Raw genomic sequence first — 21,695 nt, 5'->3', positions numbered from 1 at the left:
AATAAACAGATTATTCAAATTATTTTCTGTTGCTCTCTCTCTTTTTAAATTGTGTTGTCTCTTTTTATTGTTTTGTATCTTAAAATATGCATAACCCAAAACATATAGTGCAAGTGTAAGTGAAGAAAACACAAATAAATCTAAAAATGAAAAGGAGTATTCCCATATGCAAGAAAAGTGAAAACCTCCCTTAACTGCAAGTTTTTGATTACAGATGTGATTTGGTTTTCATTAAAACAGCATCAGGAGTCGTATTATTACTACTATCATCATTGTTGTCTTTTTTTCTTCACAATCTCTTTCTTAAATCATTAATTTTCCATAACTTCATCAGTTGAACTGAGTGCATCTGCAATTAACAGAAACAATACAGCTATTAAAATCAGAAGAATTAACTTTTCTGATTGGTGCACTTCACCTTGGCGTCCAATAGATGGCGCCCTGTGACCACATGTGACCGTCATAGGACATGGCGACTTTTTATGGCCACACACACACATCCATTGCAGTGTACTTCTTTTAACCTGATAGCAGTGACTTGTACCTGATTAACAGAAAATGTAAAGAGCCAATCACAGAACGCGATGCTGAAACTGCTGGGTCATTTGAGAACATTTTAAACTCCTGATAGGGGAACATCAGCTGTTCAGGTTTAGGTTCACCATTTGGCCACTGCTCACGTTTGAGTGATGGTCTGTAAACTGTGTAATATTAGAAAAGATGTACTGAACTTTGACCAGAAACACTGATGACAAATTCTCATAGTATCAAAGTCCCTCTTGTGTAATGTGGGTACTTTTTCTTTCACCTCGGCTGACGGATCCGTGAGCCAGTAAACTTCATTTGAGCCACACATTTTTCAGTCACACATTCTCATTCATTTCAGCTGATTTCGCTAACCCCCATGTAAAGTCGGCACAACCACACAACAGCTTACTGATCCTGACTCAGCTAAACCTATTTTACTCACTTGTGAATTTCTCACTCTCTGTCCCTGTCATAATGGTTTATGAAATGTCCAGGAATTTTCTTCACTTTGCTTCCGTCTCTTGTGGACTTTTATTATAATTACTGGCATAGCCGACTGATGGTAAGTGAAGTTGTCGTACAGGCAGGGAAGAATGTTGTCAAGCTGGTACCTGCTGTACTGAGCGCAGCAACATGTAGATGATTCATGTCAGCGCTTACATGAAAAATGTGAAGCATGCGTTGATGTTGTGACCCGAAAGCTCAGCTTATTGTGGCTTCAAATGCGAGTTTCCATCTGCTGCTCTGAGTGTCCCTTGATGTTGGGTGAAAGCTTATATTCCCAAAGTCACAATGCTTTTAAATTCAGTTAAGCTCAGTTGTAATATGCAACATTCATTAAAGGGTTGCACTGAAGCAATGGAAGGGCAATGTGACTGTGAGTTTTTTCTCCTCTCTTTATAAATTCTTAGTCCGGAGTGGCCATAAATTCATTAATAAACAAATTTTTCTAATGACATTTGGTTCCTTTCTTTCCTTTTTTAAAATTGTTTTGTATCTGAAAACAATGCGGAACATCAGTCAGATGCATATCTCCTTCACAGGTCCACATCTCTGAGGACCTCAGGCTCACCAGCGTCTTTCCGTTTCCACTGTACTTTCTCTCACTCAGGCTTCATTCTTCATCATTCATCAGACAAACATACATTTTCCTCTTACATGCATATGATATTTATGATATTAAATGTATACATTGAATGCATGTGCATAAGAACAAAATGTATGAATGTGTTAATTAAAGATATATGAATATGACAATGAAAATATGCAGGTGTAAGAATAATTAATGTGAGAGGAGAATGGATGTATGTGAGAGGGCCAGAGTGAATTATGGCTTATACTGCCCCTCATGAGGTTTGCTTCCCTTTACATTTGGTTATTATCACCACTGATGAGACACCCACTTAACGCTGCACGTGTTATCAAATGAAAACATATGTCCTAATGAACACAGGAACACAGCTTCAAGAATATAAACCTTTACATGTTAAGACCGACTCTCTGAGAGTCTCATATCCCGTCACTTTGGGCTTAGACATTCTGTCATCAGTGGCTTTCGTTTGTGTCTGCTGGACGAAAGGTCAGTTCGTCCCCGTCAAGGTTAGTTTGTGCTCATTGCACGGCATAAATGAAAGTAGTAAAATGTGTCTGAGGCCCATCATTTTTCTCTGGACGCTGTAACTAATATCTAAAAGGAGTGACAGCTGCTTTGATCTAAATACTGAGAGCATGCTGTTTAGTATGTCTGCCATGTACACACCTTTAGCATGTTAGCATGCTAACATTTGCTAAGTAGCACAAAACACACCTGGGTCACAATGTAATGTAATTAGATCACCACAGACATTAGGCTTTATTTTCTGGGCACTTATGATGTATATACAAAGGAAAATGGCAAGCCTATTCAACCTGCAAGCCAGTTCAACACGCAAGCTAGTTCAGGCAGACAACTGCTAGCTAAAATTGCACATGAGCTACTCTTCTGTCTGGTGGATGTAACAAGCGCACCCTTTTTTCAAGGCGGGCTATTTACACTGGTGGTTTGTCCACTGTGGGTGTGCTGGTGCTAGACATGGCTCCTTTCCCAGCTTTCTTCTGGGCTTTATCACTTCAAATTACTTTTGAAGAGTACTAAATATTAGGAAAGTACAGTGGTTTTGAGACAGCTTAGTGGAGGGAAGGTGTTTGTGCTGCACACTGGTCAGATTCAGCAGCTCTGTTTGTTAACTGCTGGCCATTTTAGGCATCGGCCTCAGAAACACAAGTCCAAAGCTTCAAGAGTTTCTTCTGCACCCACACTCAGTCAGACAAGTTTCACCGATGGGCAGAACATCGCCCCTTCACTTCTACAAGGTGAGTACTTGCTTTTTGTTTTTGCAAAAATCCCATGCTGAACTTGTTCTTTCAGCTTCTTGTTTTTCATTCTTCTTTATTCTTACGCTTTCTCCTTCTCCTTTCTTCCTCCTTATGTCTTTGTTCATCTTTGGTCTTTATTCATTCTTGTTCTTGCTTCTTCTTTTTCTTTTCTTTGTCTTCTTTTGAACTTTTCTTTCTTTTACTTCATTTCTCTCACCGAGGCAGCGGTGTATCACCGGCTCCTCTCCTCTGCTTGGTTAAATTAGCGTTTTTGTTCATGGGGTTTGGATTTAAGTCAACTTAGATCATTTGATCAAACCACTACAATAATTCAAGCTGTGTTTGTTTGTTCGAGGAGCAACTGAAAGGGGGACTAATTTAACCTGTGTAAATGGACTTTATACTTCTCCCACCACTGAAAATCTCACAATAACACAAACTAACTAACTGATTGAGGCAGGGATACTCCAGCAACTCCTGTGTTCTGCTCAGTAAAATTACTGTTTTTTGTTAATGGAGTCTGGTTGTGATTGCCAAGTAACTCACCGAAGATTTTTGCTCCTATCAATCATTTACATGGGATAATAAGGTCCTGGTTATCCTTTTAGTTGTGACCTGTTTATTTATTAAGCATGTTTTAAACTAGACATTTTGGCCATCTGATGTATTCATCTGTTGCACAACAATGCATGACACTGGCCATTTTGCACAAACTGTCGTGGCAATCCATCCACCAGTTTTCTTTTTGGGAGTATAATCTGTTATCTAATGGCTTCAAAGTTTCAGTTTTGTTAAACTATAACTGTCTTCAAGGATTTCTACCTCTTGTTCGTGTCTCTTTTTGGTGAAGGGATAGGAAGTGGTTTGTGCTAAAGAATTCTGAACACTTTCACTTACTTGTACACTTCACACTCTCTCTCCAGGTCCTTCCTACTGATGAGATGATGGGGGACCTTCTTTACAGCAGCCCAGGTATCGTTGTACTTCTCTTTGTACACCTTCCCAAAACAGCCCTGTGCGAGAGTACCAGTGGAGTACGCCATCGAGGCCACGTTGTGATGCCTGCAGAGTGAGGTTAAGATCATTTTATTAAGAGCTGGCTGGTTAAGTCCACAGTGTTTTTTTTTAATTTAATGTTTGACAATGTGAGACATGTTTATTCAACATTTCTAATGCTGTGGTGTAAATATTCGCTTCTGTCAGTCAGTTTTTTTTGCAAGGGTCTTTTTGTGAGTGATGTTCCTGCATGCAGCTGCATGAAGTGTTGTAAATTCTCTTGTGATTTCCCGGGACTTTCCTCTTTGTGACCTTGCCTGTTTGTGACTAACACAAGAGCCACTCAAACTGGAGCTACTACCATTATGACAGCAGTTAAGAAGGAAACCAAAAAAGGTGAGTCATTAACTGAAATCCAGATCACATTATATAAGTAAATTAGAGAACCTCTGATATTCTCCAGTTGTGGAAAGTGACATTATTTCGGAAAGAAAGAACCGAAAATACTGTGGTGGCAGTCAGAAAGTGTGAACAAGGGCATCCTGAATCCATAAGTAACATACACAAAAACCTGAACATGAATAAATAATACAAGCAAGTTGGTCACCTTGGTGACAGTGCATGTATGTGTATATATACATACATATATATATATATTTATATATAAAATTAGCTTTCTATATAGCTATCTATCTCCTTGCCTGGATTTCTCTTTCTCTCTCCTCCTGAACAAAAATCAAAGGGATTAAGATGAAAAGGTAAGTAATTCACTGTGACGTTTGAATTAAAACTACTAAAAATTTATACAAGTTATTTCATTTTTAAAAAGTGGACTAACATGAGTAAAGGTCAAAGAAACAAACACACCATGCCCTCCACACTTTACTAGAAGAATTCATTCCTCCACCAGATGGAGCTTGTGCATTATGAGTAGTTCATGCGGACAATGATACATACACCTCGGACTGGGGTGTATCAGGGATGGACACGAAGAGGGGGGTACAGTGACCAGGTGAAGGACTTTGCGGTATGGTGCGGGTCTAGCGGCTTGCACATCAACACATGCAAAACCATGGTGGTCCCACTCCCCCACCTGCAGCTGGTAACCATCAACGTGGGACCCTGTGGAATTTGATCAGACCTACAAGTACCTGGGACAGCAAGTAGATCACAAACTGGACGGGTCCGCGAACATAGATGCACTGTACAAGAAAGGACAGTTTCTGTTTCCTGAGGAGACCTTGATCTTTTAGCGTCTACCATAAGCGGCTGCAGATGTTCTACCAGACTGTCATAGCCAGCGTCCTCTTCTATGATGTGGTGAGCTGGGGAAGCCACATTAGGAAGGATCCCTCATGTATCTAGACAAGCTGGCGAGGAAGGCTGGAGTCTCTGACATCTGTGGCACAGAAGAAGACTGTGAACAAAATCCTATCTGTGATGAACAACGTCCATCACCCTCCGTGTACCACCATCATTAGACAGAGGAGCACATTCAGCGACAGGCTGCTGTCTCTGTCCCTTAAATCTTTTATTTGCTCTATATTTTTATACTTCTTTATACTTTATATTTTAAATACTTGCAAACATGCAGATTTGTGTTTTTTGTCTTTGTAATGATGCCACTGGATATTTTCTATCTCAGAGTTTTTGCTTAGCTGGTTTTTATTGTTTCTTAATAGACATCCAGTTCAAATTTATGTTTTTCTTTCCTTCTAGACGTCCTTTTTAGTTCCCTTAAAGTAATAATCCTTAATGCCAGAGGGATTCATGACAAAACCAAAAGGAAATCAATTTTTATGTTCAGAAGATGGAAAAAAAATGCTGACTTGATATTCTTGCAGGAGACTCGTTCAGTGGACAGTGATGAAAACGTTTGGAAAGCACGATGGGGTGACCAGTGTTATTTTTGTCAAACATCTCAACAATCAGCAGGGGTCGCCATCCTCCACGACAAATTCAAAGGTGATATTGTTGAATCGTTGATCTCTAATGAGGGCAGATGGATGACCTTGTTTTTCAAATTAGACGACTCCTTCTTTATAGTCTGTAATTTACATAATCATAACCATGCAACCAGAGCAAATGAAATGTTCACAAAGCTCTGTAAGGAACTGGAGACACTCAAAAACAACTGTAAGGAAGCGCATTTGATCATAGGAGGGGATTATAATGATGCCACAGATGATTTAGTAGAGAGGATACATGCAAGATTAGTTCCACATTCAAAATCTAAAAGTACTACATTTATAAATGAACAACTGTCAGCTGATCTGATAATAAAGGAGTTCAATTGAAGCAACCTCAGCAGATCCTTACAATCCAGAACTGACTTGTGGTACATACTTCCCTCTTGTTTACAGATTGTTTCAGGATGATCACATTGTTATGCTCTGTTATACTCTGATCACAGAGTATAACAGTAGTGCAGTGGTCCCTCAGTAGTGCAGTGGTTAGTACTGTTGCCTCGCAGCAAGAGGGTTCCAGGTTCTGAGTTTGAATCCCGGTCTGTGCAGAGTTGGCATGTTCTCCCATTTTTTGATTCTTCATTGTGTGCAATGTTCTGGATGGATTTTGAACATTTTATTTGAGGTAAAACATCACATGTAGTCACTACAGAGAAGGAAAATGTCTTTACTTACTAATACCTGAAGTCAGGTCCATCAGTTAATTTTTTCAAAATGAAACTGATCTGTATTTTAATCTCAAAGTTGTCACGAACAAGAAAGGAATCGCAACAATTAATAGATCAGAACTGTTTAAGTAAAAAACAACTCTTATTGTGTCTTAATGTACTTAAAGAAGTCTGCTACACTTTTATCCTTTCATCCAATTTTATTTATTTATTGTTTTCATTCTCTTTTTTCGATGATTTGCATTTCCAGTTGTCTTATTTATGTTTTTAAATTGCTTTTCAAATAAAGCTTATTAAAAAAAAAAAAAAATCCAAAATGAACATTATGTTTTAGTGAAGAAGACTTGAAACTAGTGCTTGATACCATAAACTCATTAGGACGCTGTTAGAGTCAGATGAGAAGTTGTGTCATTTTAAAATCTGACTTTCTTTGCTGGATTTGTCTCTTTTACCTTTACCTCTTAGCAGTGCTTTTCAGTAACGCATAAAACCAAGGTGCCCCTTACTCAAAAGTACTGCTGTGCTTGAATTCTTAAGACAATTACTTCACTACCTTGTTTTAAAAGCAGACCATCAGTACATAACTGCTGTTTGTTTTACCAAACACATGTTGTAATGTAGTGAGTCAAAGGACTCATTTCTCCGTCTCCCCTAACCCACTTGGGGTTGTGTTTTTCGTATCTGCAGAGGAAACTGCACATCCTCTCTTTGTGGCTTAAACAGGCTGAAGGAGCTAGAGCTCCATATATCACTTCTGACACTTGACAGCAGTTGTTTTTTAACTCACGGCGTCTGACTTCAGCACAGTCAGTAGTTTAGATATTTTTAGACATTCAGTGCAGATTGCTGGTGGTGCTGGGATCAGATTCAGTTCATTACAGCGGCATTAAACAAAAGCAAAGTGATGGACTGTGAAAGAAGATTTTCTGTTTTTTGAACTTAACTTTTTTTTTTATAACTGCAATGTGCACACAGCTACCAAGATGGTACAATACCCAGAATTATTATTTCAACAATTATTGTTCAACAACTGTAAAAAAAAAAAAAAAAAACCTGACTCATGCTGAGGAAGGATGACATTCAGTCTCATGCCCACCAACAGCTGATATACTGTCAGATCAGTTGGTTTGTGCATTTGTTGTCCAAATTTGGTTGCAATTGCACAATAGTTCCTTATGTTTGAAAAAATGAGACTCTTTTGATAAAGTTCAGGGAAGATTAGTTGAAATCTGAGATTTTGCCAAAAAAATCAAAATGACAGAAAATCTGTTTACCAATCTGAACCAAAGAATTCTGGACAAAAGTATTAGGATCCCATTCATCACGATTCAGGGGTTATGTGATAAATTACTTTTATTGTAATTATTGTAAAGTACTTTACAAACAGCTACAGAAAAGTAACGACTTTTGTTTAAAAGAATCAGTTCTTGTGTTTGCCTCTTTCCCTTAACTGCTCTCTGATTAGTACCAGATTTGACAGTCTAATGAAAAAGATGTAATAAATATAAGTGGATAGGATCCTAAAGAAACAAAATCTACCTCTGCAATTGCAACAGAATTTATATATATACACTACCGTTCAAAAGTTTGGGGTCACTTAGAAATTTCCTTATTTTTTAAAGAAAATCACAGTTTTTTCAGCGAAGATAACTTTAAACTAATCACAAACACACTCTATACATTGCTAATGTGGTAAATTACTATTCTACCAGCAAATATATGGTTTTTGGTGCAATATCTACATAAGTGTATAGGGGCCCATTTTCAGCAACTATCACTCCAGTGTTCTAAAGGTACAGTGTGTTTGCTCATTGCATCAGAAGGCTAATGGATTATTAGAAAACCCTTGTGCAATCAGGTGTGCAAAATGTTAGCACACCTGAAAACAGTTTAGCTAATTAGATAAGCTATAAAACTGATCTTCCTTTGAGCAGGTTGAGTATCTGGAGCATCACATTTGTGGGGTCGATTAAACGCTCAAAATGGCCAGAAAAAGAGAACTTTCATGTGAAACTTGACGGTTGTTCTTGTTCTTAGAAATGAAGGCTATTCCATGCGAGAAATTGCCAAGAAACAACGGTGAAACAACGGTTTCTTACAACGGTGTGTACTACTCTCTTCAGAGAAGAGCACAAACAGGCTCTAACCAGAATAGAAAGTGAAGTGGGAGGCCCCGCTGCACAACTGAGCAAGAAGATAAGTACATTAGAGTCTCTAGTTTGAGAAATAGACGCCTCACAGGTCCTCAACTGGCAGCTTCATTAAATAGTACCCGCAAAACCCCAGTGTCTACATCTACATTGAAGAGGCGACTCCGGGATGCTGGTCTTCAGGGCAGAGTGGCAAAGAAAAAGCCATATCTGAAACTGGCCAATAAAAGAAAAATATTAATATGGGCACAAAAACACAGGCATTGGACAGAGGAAGATTGGAAAAAGTGTTATGGACGGACGAATCGAAGTTTGAGGTGTTTGGATCACACAGAAGAACATTTGTGAGATGCAGAAAAACTGAAAGGATGCTGGAAGAGTGCCTGACGCCATCTGTCAAGCATGGTGGGGGTAAAGTGATGGTCTGGGGTTGCTTTGGTGCTGGTAAGGTGGGAGATTTGCTCAGGGTAAAAGGGATTTTGAATAAGGAAAGCTATCACTCCATTTTGCAACACCATGCCATACCCTGTGGACAGCGCTTGATTGGAGCCAATTTTATCCTACAGCAGGACAATGACCCAAAGCACACTTCAACATTGTGCATGAACTATTTAGAGAAGAAAGAAGACTGGTATTCTATCTGTAATGGAGTGGCCAGCGCAGTCACCAGATCTAAACCCCATTGAGCTATTGTGGGAGCAGCTTGACCGTATGGTACGCAAGAAGTGCCCATCCAGCCAGTCCAACTTGTGGGAGGGGCTTCTAGAAGCGTGGGGTGAAATTTCTCCAGATTACCTCAACAAATTAACAGCTAGAATGCCAAAGGTCTGCAATGCTGTAATTGCTGCAAATGGAGGATTCTTTGACGAAAGCAAAGTTTGAAGGGACAAATTATTATTTCAAATACAAATCATTATTTCTGACCTTGTCAATGTCTTGACTATATTTTCTGTTCATTTTACAACACATGGTGGTAAATAAATGTGACTTTTCATGGAAAACACAAAATTGTCTGGGTGACCCCAAACTTTTGAACGGTAGTGTATATATATATATATACACACACAAAGTATTAGCCATGTTCACAGTCTTATACATTCAGATGGTGAAATTCACAGGTGGTTGTTCGTGCATGCAGATATTTCTTTCTTGGCAAGTACATTTGAAGCTCAGTAAAATTCCTAACATGGCTGAATGTCATGTTACAGCATGAACAAAACCATTTCAAGATGTCCTCTTATTACAGCTTCAAACTGACAGCCTGTATTAATAAGTTCGTGACAAGTCAGTTTTATCCATGACAGAAGCAGATGACTGCTGTAGCTTACTCTCCGTTTCCTCAATAGCTCAGTGGAAATGTGCTTTACATGCTTTTGTAAGAAGATACCAAAAGTTATCAAAATGAACCATTCAACCAGCACATGCAGTTGTTTTTGAGAAGAAAATGTATCTTCCACATAACAAATTGTTAAACTCTAAACTAGTCTTACTTACTATTAAACTTGACATCATCATACTTGACTATCTTCCCATCCCGAGTCACCACCTCCTTCTGCTCCCATGCTTCAACCTCCCCGTTTTTCTGCTCAAAGCGCCGCACCACCACCCTCCCAGTCGCGGGCAGGTTACAGGGCAGATCCATGGCTGCTTCTTGGTACAACCTCATTTTCATGAAGTCTTGTGTAATCTCAGCTTTGCCTGCTGGGACCAGAGGCTGGTTTTGGTTATTGTCCCCTGTCCTCCGAGGGGATGGAGAGAGGTGCATTGCAGCTTGATGACGTACAGCTTTGATATCTGGTCTGGGTGATCGCTCGAAATTCAGAGGTGATGGAGACCTGTTTAGTGGTGATGGATCCATTTTAAATGGGGATGGACCTCTGTTCATTGGTGATGCGTTCCTGTTGAATGGTGATGGACTCCTGTTCATTGGCGATGGATCCCTCTTCATTGGAGATGCACCTCTGTTCATTGGTGACGGAGATCGGTTTCTGACATTAATGTGAGGGGAAGGTGGTTTAAGGTTCTGAATGGGTGTATTTGTCACTATGCCTGCACCTCCGGCCCTTCGTATTTCACTCATGACCCCAGCCATGGAGGCCCTTATAGAGGGGTCAGTCTCCACCATCCTACACACAACATGGCAGTATGGCTGATCCTTCAGGGTCTCCTTTATCTTGGCGGGACAAACGCTGGGTGTATACAGCCGAATCCGAGCGCAGAGCTCCGCGATGATTTTACCCATGGCCCACACATCTGAGCGCTGGTCCCGCTGACTACCCCTCTGCAGCACCTCTGGGGCTGAGTAGGCCTCATTCCCCATGTCCATGGCGGAGTTGAGACCATGTCGGAAGAACTTGGCCAGTCCCAGGTCAATGATGACTGCTCTGTTTGTGTTATGCTCCACCTGGAGGACAAATGTTATTTAGTCACTTTGAAATATTGTCTTCCAAAATTACGGTTCATAGGTTTGTTACTCAGGAGTAACAGCTGTGAAAAGTGTGCATTGTGTATTCTTCTTCACCTTTTATCTATACAGCATATGAATGACTTTCAGGTGTTATCAAGATCTCAATGCTGGCAACATTTTGTTGTTCATTATGGTTTTGACCAATGTACTGGCAGTACTGACAGGTTTCCACTCACCATGATGTTTTCAGGCTTGAGGTCTTGATGGACAACATCTTTGGAGTGCAGGTGGAGCAGCCCTTCACACATGCCAATGATGATGGTGCCTTTATTAGTTGGTGTCAACTGTAGAAATGGAAATTTGAAATCAGGTTTAGCCGGACTGGATTTGCACACCTTTGTCCCTTAGGCCTGAGCCAAAGTGGTAATCTAAAGTTAAATCAAGGAGATATTTATATGCATGCAAACACCTCCAAGGACTGACATTTGCAGACTAAAGTCAAATATTGCTTTGTTTGTCATTAAACTCAAAATCTAAACTCACACATTCTTTTCAGTCATACTATTCAAGGATAAGATGCTCTGATGATGACTCTTAGTCCGAGGTTTGGTAACCTGCTTTGTCATCATGACCTTATTATGCTGTTCCTGGTTGGTCACCTTGAGTCATGGGCCTTTTCTCTAGTGTCATGATAACTTTACCTGTATTTTAGACTTTGATGCTTTGAAGATGGTGGTCTCTAAATCCTCTCCAAAGATAAACTCCAGAGGAATAATCCATTTTCCATCTTTCAAGGTTATGTTGCCCAGAAGCTTCACTATGTTGGTATGTTCTGCCTTGCTGCAGATCAGGGTAAGAAAGACAAGTTGACAAATCAGCACAAAAGATTTGAAAACCATCTGGATCCTCTATCTTTAGGTGAGGAGATTCTGTGTGAATGTCCTGTAAGGAGTCCCAAAATGGATATCACCAGCACAAACCCTGCAACTTGGACTTTGTTCTAGTCCATGTTCTAAAATCAAGTTCATTTGCATAGGCTACCACAATATCACTATACGAAAAAAAACAAAAACAAAACTACAACTGCTACAACAATGTGTCATGAAGATGACAGTTGGCAGTGATATTATTTTGTGTTTACCAGGAAGTACTTGCAGGTAACTGTTATAGGTACAGTGAAACACATAAAGGGAATAGGGAGGTAAGAAAAACATATTTAAGAGAGAACAAGAAATTCACAACACTAAAAATTTTTTTAAATCAATCACCCAGCGATTAAGGGGATTGCTGTATAATGACAGTAATGTATTCTGTCATTATACAGCAATCCCCTTTTTCTCCCTACAAACAATAATGATGGACATTATATTAAAAATACTCTGTACTTCACATTTAAAATATTTTGCAAAGTTGTGGATATTTAACTGCAGTATCAGTACTGTTACTCTACTGTAATTATTATACTTTACAATATTAAATTGGGTCCCTCTTAAAAATAAAGTTGTTGCACCCTAATTTTCCCATCTGTTGTCTTGTTGTGGTCAGAATTTTATAGATACCTCATATACATTAAATTACAGTATTATGCAGGTTATACTCAAAAACAGAAATTTATGGTTGTTTTTTTTATGAACACTTATTTCTCAATCCATTGATAGTAGTTGTTATGTGCCTCATGTCTTTTAAAACTGCATGCCTGGCTTGATGTGTATACACCCACTTTAATAATGTGGTGCATCGAATGACTAAGCAACTTTTTTCTGAGAAAATCTCTTGTTTTGCACAGGACTTTTGCTAATTTTGTCTAAAAGTGGTTTCTCCTTGGCAAACATTTTGTTTGTGAGTGGGCAGCAGTAATTTTTTTTAAGCATCTTCTGTTGTTAATGGCTTTACAGCTTAGGTTTCATTTAACTGTAACTATATTTTGGTAAACGTCTTGTTTCTGTCTGTTTTTGATTTTGATGAGGGGATAGAAGTTTGTATATGTTAAGGAGTTTGTGACCTGATTGTATTTTATGTACACACTGTTTCCCTGAAAAAGTGGAGGAGGTTTCCTGATGTTATAAGAAAACTGGTGAGTAAACAGCTGCTTATCTTCTTCCCAAATTCTTGGAACTGTTTTACCTTCCAGCAAAGAAATCATTTTTTTTACTCTTCAATGGTAAGTACCCTTTTTAGGTTTTGAGTTCGATACCCCCCCCTCCTCAAAAAACAAAAAACAAAAAAAAAAACCACTTTTACTTACTTGTACACTTCACACTCTCTCTCCAGGTCCTTCCTACTGATGAGATGGTGGGGGACCTTCTTTACAGCAGCCCAGGTATCGTTGTACTTCTCCTTGTACACCTTCCCAAAACAGCCCTGTGCGAGAGTACCAGTGGAGTACGCCATCGAGGCCACGTTGTGATGCCTGCAGAGTGAGGTTAAGATCATTTTATTAATCACGCTGAGGCTCAGATCAAACTAATAGAGTGCTATACAAAAAAGCTGGCTGGTTAAGTCCACAGTGTTGTTTTAATTTAATTTAATGTTTGAGAATGTGAGACTTTTTAATGCCTTGGTGTAAATATCCCCTTCTGTGAGTTTTTTTTGCAAGGGTCTTTTTGTGAGTGATGTTCCTGCATGCAGCTGCATGAAGTGTTGTAAATTCTCTTGTGATTTCCCGGGACTTTCCTCTTTGTGACCTTGCCTATGTTTGTGACTAACACAAGAGCCACTCAAACTGGAGCTACTACCATTATGACAGCAGTTAAGAAGGAAACCAAAAAAAGGTGACTCATTAATTGAAATCCAGATCAGCAGTGTGTGCTTCAGGAATGATTTTTACATTACATAAGAATATTGTTTAAGAAAATTTGAGAACCTCTGACACTCTCCACTGGTGGAGTGTACTCCAGTAAGTACTTGAACACTCAACTGCAGTTTAGATATACTTTACATTCCACTTTTTTTACTTCAATAACATATAAAAATGCTAAAATGTTTTGTAAACAGAATTACATCCATATATGCGTCCATACACTGTCAGGAACTGTTCTGTTTTATTTTATTACAGTTTGCATTGTTTAAATTCAGAACTTGTAATATTTTCATTTATAGGTTATGGTATTTTTACATAAGTGAAAGAAATGACTTCTTCCATTATTTCCATTCCCTTTATTTCATTATTTATTATTTGTCTCATTGAAATCAATGTATGAAATTGGCCAAGTTGCTACTTAGTACAGTACTGTACAAAAAAAAGTACAAAACTGTGTTGGGATATCAGATGCATGAATTAACATGTCAAAAGTTTTTTAAAGCTGAAGAGCAAATAGATTGAAATGCTCTGAAATAAACATTCTCAGGAAGGGAGTGTCACCTCTGTTGAGTAAGACTATTAGAGAGACTAAAAAAGCAGCACAGTGTGGTGATGTGACTGAAATATTTATGTTGTTCCACTTGACTGGAATCAATGTTTGAGTATCTGAATAAGTTGAGATAATGTGGCAGTGATTCAAAACTGAGTGAAATGAGGATATCCTGAATCCTTAAGTAACTTAGAAAAAATCCTAAGCATAAAAATTATACAAGCAAGCTGCTCACCTCCGTGACAGTATAAATCAACCATAACTGAGCCTGTTGTGTAAATAACAGCTGCCATAGACATTCTTGTTGTATTGAGAATTTTAACAGAAGAGTGACTTCCAGTCAGCATTTTGCAGCCCATTTCACACAGATTTTAAACTGCGTGTTGTGAGACAGGGAGATTAAAAAAGCTGACAAACTGGTAATTCCACAGGGGAAACAATATAATATTTGCATTAACTGGAGCATGAAGCTCATTATGTAAACACATAAAAAAACCGTCACATTACCATGTTTACAGTGACAAACAGCTTGAGAATGTGAGACACCACAGTCAGTCACATTAGAGCAATTAATAATCACAAAAGACAGACTGAGGGTGTTAAAGAAAAAGCATAATAATCAGTAACCACATGAAAAGCTCATCAGTGAATACATTCTCTTCAATAAAGCCATTTTTGCTCTCCTTCTATAATAAGTTCTATAATCTTGTCGATCAAGATTCAAGACACTGGGTTTAAAACAGGAAGGAAACAAAGACTGGAAGGACCATTATTATTTTTTTATACTAAATCACCCTACAAATTTTCTAAAAGCGGATAATTTCATGTCATCCTGTGCTGTTTCACAGAAATCCTCTTACCTTTTTGCTGTGGAGGGAAAGCAGCTGTGTCAGGTCTGAACATGAGCTGACATAGTTATCTCTCTCTTTGTACCTGTTCCACGCCTTCTTCTACCTGCTCCATGGCCCTGAGCGAAGCAGGCACACCTAAGTGCTGCAGCAGTTTAACTGGAGGTCAGGAATGAGAAACACACCATAAAACAGCAGGAAGAACCAGTGAGAGCAGAAAATGTCTCATAAACAGGGGGGCGTGTGGCTGTGTGGACGAGGCAATGCGGGGAAGGAGGTACTCCCACTGTGATGACTGTGTGGAAAATCGAGGAGCAGCACTACCTGATATAATTTCCCTTATACACAGAGCAGTTAGACTGTATGTCACAACCACTTATGAAGCATGCTAACATAAGATGGAAAGTAAGAGGATCACCAAAATAAGTTATTTAGACCAGGACCAATCTCTAGTAAATAAATACATGATATGGACAAAAGTATTGGAACACACCTCTTTTTTTAATTGAATTCAAGAGAGGTATGGTGCTGTTTTTCTGGGGTTGGGCTGAGCCTTCTTGCTCCCAGAGGAGGGAAATCTTAATGCTTCAGCATACCAAGACAATGGACAATGCTATGCTTCCAACTTTGGGGCAACAGTTTGTTGAAGGCCCTTTTCTATTCCAGCATGACTGAGCCCCAGTGCACAAATTAAAGCTCCATAAAGACATGGTTGGATGAGTTTGGTGTGGAAGAACTTGCCTGGCCCACACAGAGCCCTGACCTCAACCCCATCCAACACCTTTGGGATGAACTGGAACGGAGATTGTGAGCCAGGCCTTTTGGTCCAACATCAGTGTGTGACCTCACAAATGCTCTACTGCATTAATGGGCACAAATTCCCACAGAAACACTCCAACATGTTGTGGAAAGCCTTCACAGAAGAGTAAGCTGTTAGAGCTGCTAAGTTGTCTGTGTGTTTAGAATGAGACGTCATTAAAGTCCCTGTTGGTGTGATGGTCAGGTGTCCCAGTACTTCAGATTAAGATTAAGATGAACTTTAGAAAAAGAGTGCAAAAAGTGTGCAAAAACAGTTACATATATATATATATATACTGTATATATATATATATATATATATATATATATATATATATATATATATAGTATAGATAGTACAAAAAGAAAAATATAGAGATAATAAGAAGAGAATAGGGGGCAGAGCTGCCACCACTTGCTGCTGCTCCTGCAGCGTCATCTTGAAAAAAAAAAAAAAATATATATATATGCATTATATCCATATCATGCATTATATCCATATCATGCAGTTCTCGGTGTGCTTTCATCCCAGAGGTGTGGTAGTTATAACATCTGAGGTACATAACAAAATGATTTGTTGTTGTTTCACAATGAATTCAGTGTGATACCTACATACATCAGGTGACCTTTCCACAGTCCTGCCCCTCAGACCAATCTGAGTCTAATCTGAGACTGAAACAACTGTTTATTCAAAGGTGACAGAGTTTCTTTTCTTGTTTTTCTGTTGCTCCCTTTGAACCCACTCTCAAATGAATCTAAAATGACCACTTGAGATAGGATATCTGTTTCCCTCCCTTATTTTCTACAGAGAACATAACTGAATGAAAATGAAAGGGATTAAGAAGAAAGAGGAAGTGATCCAATGTGACATGTTTGTGACATGAGTTAACGCTAATCCTTTAATAATGGACTGACATGGCCAAGCAAAAGTCAAAGAAAAAACACACCCTTCTCCCACTGAGGAATTCATACCACCAGATGGAGTTCCTGCATCATATTTAGTTTGTAGCTGGGCGATGACACAACGAGAAAAAAAAAGCGCAGCTTCCTGAGTAATCTTATGACTGCTTTGCCCACAGCAACTGATCTTCTTGCCGCGGCTCATTCTCAGAAAATGACCCAACCGACGGATTATCTTTTCCATCCTCAGCAAGAAAGTAAGTTTAGTTTATTCAAATGCCATCATTTGTTTGCTTCACATGGGCAACAGGAAATTTCTTTCACTGCTCTTCTTTTAGGTCTTCCTGTTTGTTTCATTCATTCTCGGCCTGCAAATGTGCTAAGATAGCTTTTCAGTCTGCAACCTCTGAGGACAAAACTCACATAGTTTTTGATCAACTTGCAAGTTTTATTAACTTCATTGACCGAAGAAATTATTTCTTTCATATTTTTATAGCTGAAATGGCGCCACTAAAAAAACTTTGAAATTAGCAGCACAAATTCCTCAGGTTGCTGTTTGTTGTAGTTTGCTAGCATTTGGACTATTCCGGTTTTGTCTAAGTACCAGGGATCAAAATTAGACTTTGTTTGTGTCGACTTTTTATCAGATAAAGAAATTATTTTAAAGTAAGCAAACAATACGCCTGCCTAGTATTTTTTTCGGGTAAGTAAATATAACAATTTAAGTTAAAAACGTAGTTTTGTAAATATTATTGATCGCTTAATTTATTCACTTTCTGTCTGTTTTGCACTTGAAGGCGGCCAAGGTCTCCACATGCAGGAAAGCGGGTAATTTTTTAAATGTCTTCTTTTTGTTCTTTAAAGATATGATATCACTCTCAGTAAGTCATCTGATGTCAGCTACTTATTGTATTTGCTAAGAAAATTAATTTTGTAAAGGAAGCATTCTTTTTCTTTTTTTTTTTTTTGCCCACATTGCAGAGATGCTGGCCTCTCCTCCGACATGGAGCATAAGTTCAGTGATAACTACACTGAACGTGGTCTGATTCCAGCTGATAAAAGCAGCTTTGTGACACCCATTCCTAAGAAGGAACTGGACAACACTGAGCTCCCTGAGCAGAAGATGTGGTCACACCCATCAGGGTTTGAACATGCAGATTCACATTCTTTGAAGGCTGGTGAGGTGGTGGTTCCAGAAAACAACACTCCAGCCGCCCCTTCAGAGAACAACCCAGAAGAGGAAACTGCTGAGATCATACCCAGTTCAACTGTCATTGCTCAGGAGGAGTCAGATGCAGAGGACAGAGGTGGAGATAACAACATCATAGACACCGAGAGGGACACAGGTGGAAAGACAGAAAAACCGGATGGCCCCAGGCTGGTTCCTCTAGTGGGGAGGAACAGCAGACACCACAGGAAAAGAGCGGGGAGGATGCGGAAATGTAAATAAATCTTTATTTTTATTAATCATAAATTCTCCCTAATATGTTTAGGAAATATATCCTATTTTTACAATTTCAATCTGAAATAACATGCAATGATATATACATCTGTGTGTTAATTAAGTAGTATACACTCAGTGGATGCTTTGTTAGGTGCATCTGTACAATCTACTGCAAATCAATCCAATAACTCTATATGCTACAAATTCTGCCTTTATGAAGTTTATCCTGTTCAGGTTCTGTTGTCACTGTCAGAAATGTATAAACAGTATACAGATACTAAAGGTGCTTATATTGGATTGTGTTAGACTGAGTATATTAATATCATGTTATTCCTGTATCTCGGTTACAATGTGAGGTACTCATTACAACTGTGTTAGTACATGTTTTACCACTTCATGACAATAATACATTTTTAAAATTGTTATTTTATCATAGTGTTTTTTTTTTTTTTGGTCTGTGCTTTCAGTCTACCTGCTATGTTGGATGCTGTTCAGCGTTCCTGGCGCGGGGGGCTCTCATGGTATGTGAATACACATCAGTATCACACAGCAATGTGCATCCCTGAGTTTAATTCTTTATTTCGATTATCTGAAATGTCCTTTGCAAAATGTGCTTCACACACATTATTCCTTGTATTATGAGTCATAGGTGCTCACCAGTCAAAGGCGTGATGAAAGACTTTTTGTAAACCTGCTGACTGACTCACCTGTGCTGATTTGATATGTTACTCATCAGAGTTGTTTTTTTCTGTTTTGGCAGAAGTTAAGTATTTTACCTGTGTGGATAAAGACAGGTGCCATAACTTAATGACCATATATGGCCATAGCGACACTACTTTGTACCAACGAGCTCTCGATCAAGCATTTCCAGGGTGCTGCAAAATCTCTCCACCAGCTCCTCCGACTTGTACTGTTTGCTGTGACCTCAACAACGCCATCACCATCACCTGCCCTGAGGGTGTTACACCAATGGAGGTGGAAGACAGTGATGGAGAAGTACTGAAATTAGTGAGCATTCCTAAACCTGGTATGTATTACAGGAACATTAGACGTGACTTGCTGGTGTTTTTTTTTTTTTTTTTTTTTAGTAGTTGCTGGTCAAAAGGCATCTGCGTTACAAAATGGCCTAAATTTTGATGACTGTGCACCCAAAAGAATACAGTCAATGGAGTTTGGTATTCCCCTAGTTTGAAACGGAAGTCATGTGCTCCTACTATGGATTCTGTCTTGTCTTGTGATCCGAATACAGTATGCAGTACATAGTACAAATAGCAGATGACCGCTTACACATCTAAAACCAAAAAGTCTAATTCAGCAGTGCTGTTTAAAATGTTAAGCAGGTGGCATCGACATCAAAATGTTGGATTGTTGTGGTCCTTGAGACATTCAAGGCCAGATGAGGGGGTGTATTTGGTCTGAGATGTTTAGGTGGGTGGTGAGTCCACATGATTACCAGAACCAGATGATCAATGCTATTAACTTCACCTGTCAGTGGTTTTAATGTTGTGGCTGATCGGTAGTCATTTGGACGGATATAGTTAGTGGTGCCGCTGAGTGGAATGGTGTTTCTGTGGAGTATTTACATGGATGGGGGAAGGCTAAATACCTTCATGAAGTTATGGCAAAACTCTCGTTCTAAGTTTGAGTTAAGGGTACCTAATAAATTGGCAACAGAGTTAACATTACCCACAGCATATAATATGGCAGATTTATATAACTCATTTATATCTTGCTGGCTATCTTTTCATTTGTAAAATACCAAACTGATGCTTATTTGGGCTCCTTGGGCACTGCACAGGTTAAGTGTACAGAACAAATTTTACTCAGATTTATCAATAAATGATAGTCGATGATAACTTAAGGATAATTTTACCTAACATGTACAACAGTCTCTTACTATTTATATTATTATACCGTGTATACGCTACTTATATCTGGAACTTTGTGTCTGTCATCAGGAAACATTACAAACAACATTATTATTATTATTATTACACATAAAATGCATTAAAGCGTTGATCAAGTGGTTTTGTGGTGTAGCTGATGCAGTTTCAACATCTTTCTTCTTCTTCAGGTGCACAGCAGCCAACCTGTGGCTCTCATGGGTTGATTCCCAGCTTTGGTATGTATTTAACACAAGAACCGAACGTCAGTTTAACACCGACATTAATGAAGTGACTTTAAACAAAACCAGATTCTTTACTTATTTTGCCTTGACCCAACACGATGGCCTTGTGTTCTCACTTTGCAGCCCTGTTTGTGATCGCAGTGTCAGCAGTGATCTACAAAATCTGCAGTCAAGTAAGTGTGACTTGGTATGTTCACTGATCACACAAACAACTGTGAAACAGACGAACAGATTTATCTTAAATTGTGTTTCTGCATGAGTCACTGAAGTGATTTTTTTTTTACACACCTAATTTTAATTTCACACACACACACACACCTACAATCTAGGACTAAAACATTGTGTCTCCAATGGAGTTTACAGCAAGTAAGAAAGACAATGAACAGATTAGCAGGAGTTTATAATACTTATTTTAAAAAAAATACAGGAGGCTCATTATACTGGAATCTGAATAATTTTAACTGTTTCATACTTTTTTTTATAGGACTGAAACTAGTCAACAGTGAAGAACTCTACACAATGAAGATCAAGCCATACAAAAAAGAAAATAGCTTTGTAGAGTATTTTTTAACGGTAGAACTGCTGCTTTAGGGTGATAATAAGGCTGTAACGCTACTGCTTCCATTATTGACTCATCTGATGATTATTTTCTTGATTAATCGAGGAATCGTTTGGATGTCCAAAATTATGTGATCAAATATCAGATTCATCAACATTCAACACTCCTTGGACCCCTTTTTTTTCTTGAAAATGACTTAAACGATTAATCGATTATCAAAGTTGATCAGCTAGCTGCTTTTTTGATGAGCCAGCTCTGCTTGATAGTTGAGAAGAAATATGATAATGATGTGTGAAATTTCTAAGCTTTACTGCAAAAAAAAAGGGCCTTGTGTATCTATCAGCTGCCTTATTTAAAAGTGCTTCAAATGATGTATGGTGCTGTCATTATTTATAACACAAATACTGTCAGGCCATAGTGAATTGTGGATCAACGAGTCAGATCTTCAATTTACACGAAAGTACAAATACTATAATGTATAATGCAAAGCCTACTAGGAACTACAATACACCTAAAATACCGAAAGTTCAAGTACTCAGAGTGGCCCATGTCACAATCATAATATAAATGTCGCAATGTATAAATACAGACGCGCAC

The 21,695-nt window shown here is 38.7% G+C and overlaps 2 protein-coding genes and 1 long non-coding RNA gene across 5 annotated transcripts; 2 read left to right on the top strand and 1 right to left on the bottom strand.

Moving 5' to 3' along the window:
* The first annotated feature begins 2,137 nt into the window (after positions 1–2,137).
* On the top strand, positions 2,138–6,803 carry LOC124065195. The gene is made up of 4 exons (XR_006844374.1): positions 2,138–2,880; positions 3,807–3,957; positions 4,217–4,275; positions 4,709–6,803. It is a non-coding gene; the product is annotated as an uncharacterized LOC124065195 (long non-coding RNA).
* Positions 6,804–9,711: 2,908 nt separating this feature from the next.
* Positions 9,712–15,729, bottom strand: zmp:0000000881 (spindle assembly checkpoint kinase). Of its 2 annotated transcripts, XM_046400369.1 has the most exons (5): positions 15,282–15,729; positions 13,317–13,481; positions 11,773–11,911; positions 11,308–11,415; positions 9,712–11,068 (listed from the first exon to the last, which is right to left on the bottom strand). In XM_046400369.1, the coding sequence occupies exons 2-5, from the start codon at positions 13,460–13,462 to the stop codon at positions 10,151–10,153; spliced, it is 1,311 nt and encodes a 436-aa protein (XP_046256325.1). In that variant the 5' UTR covers positions 13,463–13,481; positions 15,282–15,729; the 3' UTR covers positions 9,712–10,150. The 2 variants fall into 2 exon arrangements, with proteins under 2 accessions (XP_046256325.1, XP_046256324.1); XM_046400368.1 differs by lacking the exon at positions 15,282–15,729 and having other exon boundaries at positions 13,317–13,617.
* Positions 15,730–17,102: 1,373 nt separating this feature from the next.
* On the top strand, positions 17,103–21,469 carry LOC124064690. 2 transcript variants are annotated; one of them, XM_046399353.1, is made up of 8 exons: positions 17,103–17,224; positions 17,765–17,795; positions 17,949–18,409; positions 18,879–18,932; positions 19,172–19,438; positions 20,486–20,533; positions 20,663–20,712; positions 21,024–21,469. In XM_046399353.1, the coding sequence occupies exons 1-8, from the start codon at positions 17,128–17,130 to the stop codon at positions 21,027–21,029; spliced, it is 1,014 nt and encodes a 337-aa protein (XP_046255309.1). In that variant the 5' UTR covers positions 17,103–17,127; the 3' UTR covers positions 21,030–21,469. The 2 variants fall into 2 exon arrangements, with proteins under 2 accessions (XP_046255309.1, XP_046255310.1); XM_046399354.1 differs by lacking the exon at positions 17,103–17,224 and adding an exon at positions 17,243–17,670.
* Positions 21,470–21,695: the final 226 nt, after the last annotated feature.

Source organism: Scatophagus argus, chromosome 9 (genome assembly GCF_020382885.2).
Source record: "Scatophagus argus isolate fScaArg1 chromosome 9, fScaArg1.pri, whole genome shotgun sequence".
NCBI classification, from domain to species: Eukaryota; Metazoa; Chordata; class Actinopteri; family Scatophagidae; genus Scatophagus; species Scatophagus argus.
Note: the sequence above shows the minus strand (reverse complement) of the source record. Positions and strands in the feature narration are given on the sequence as shown.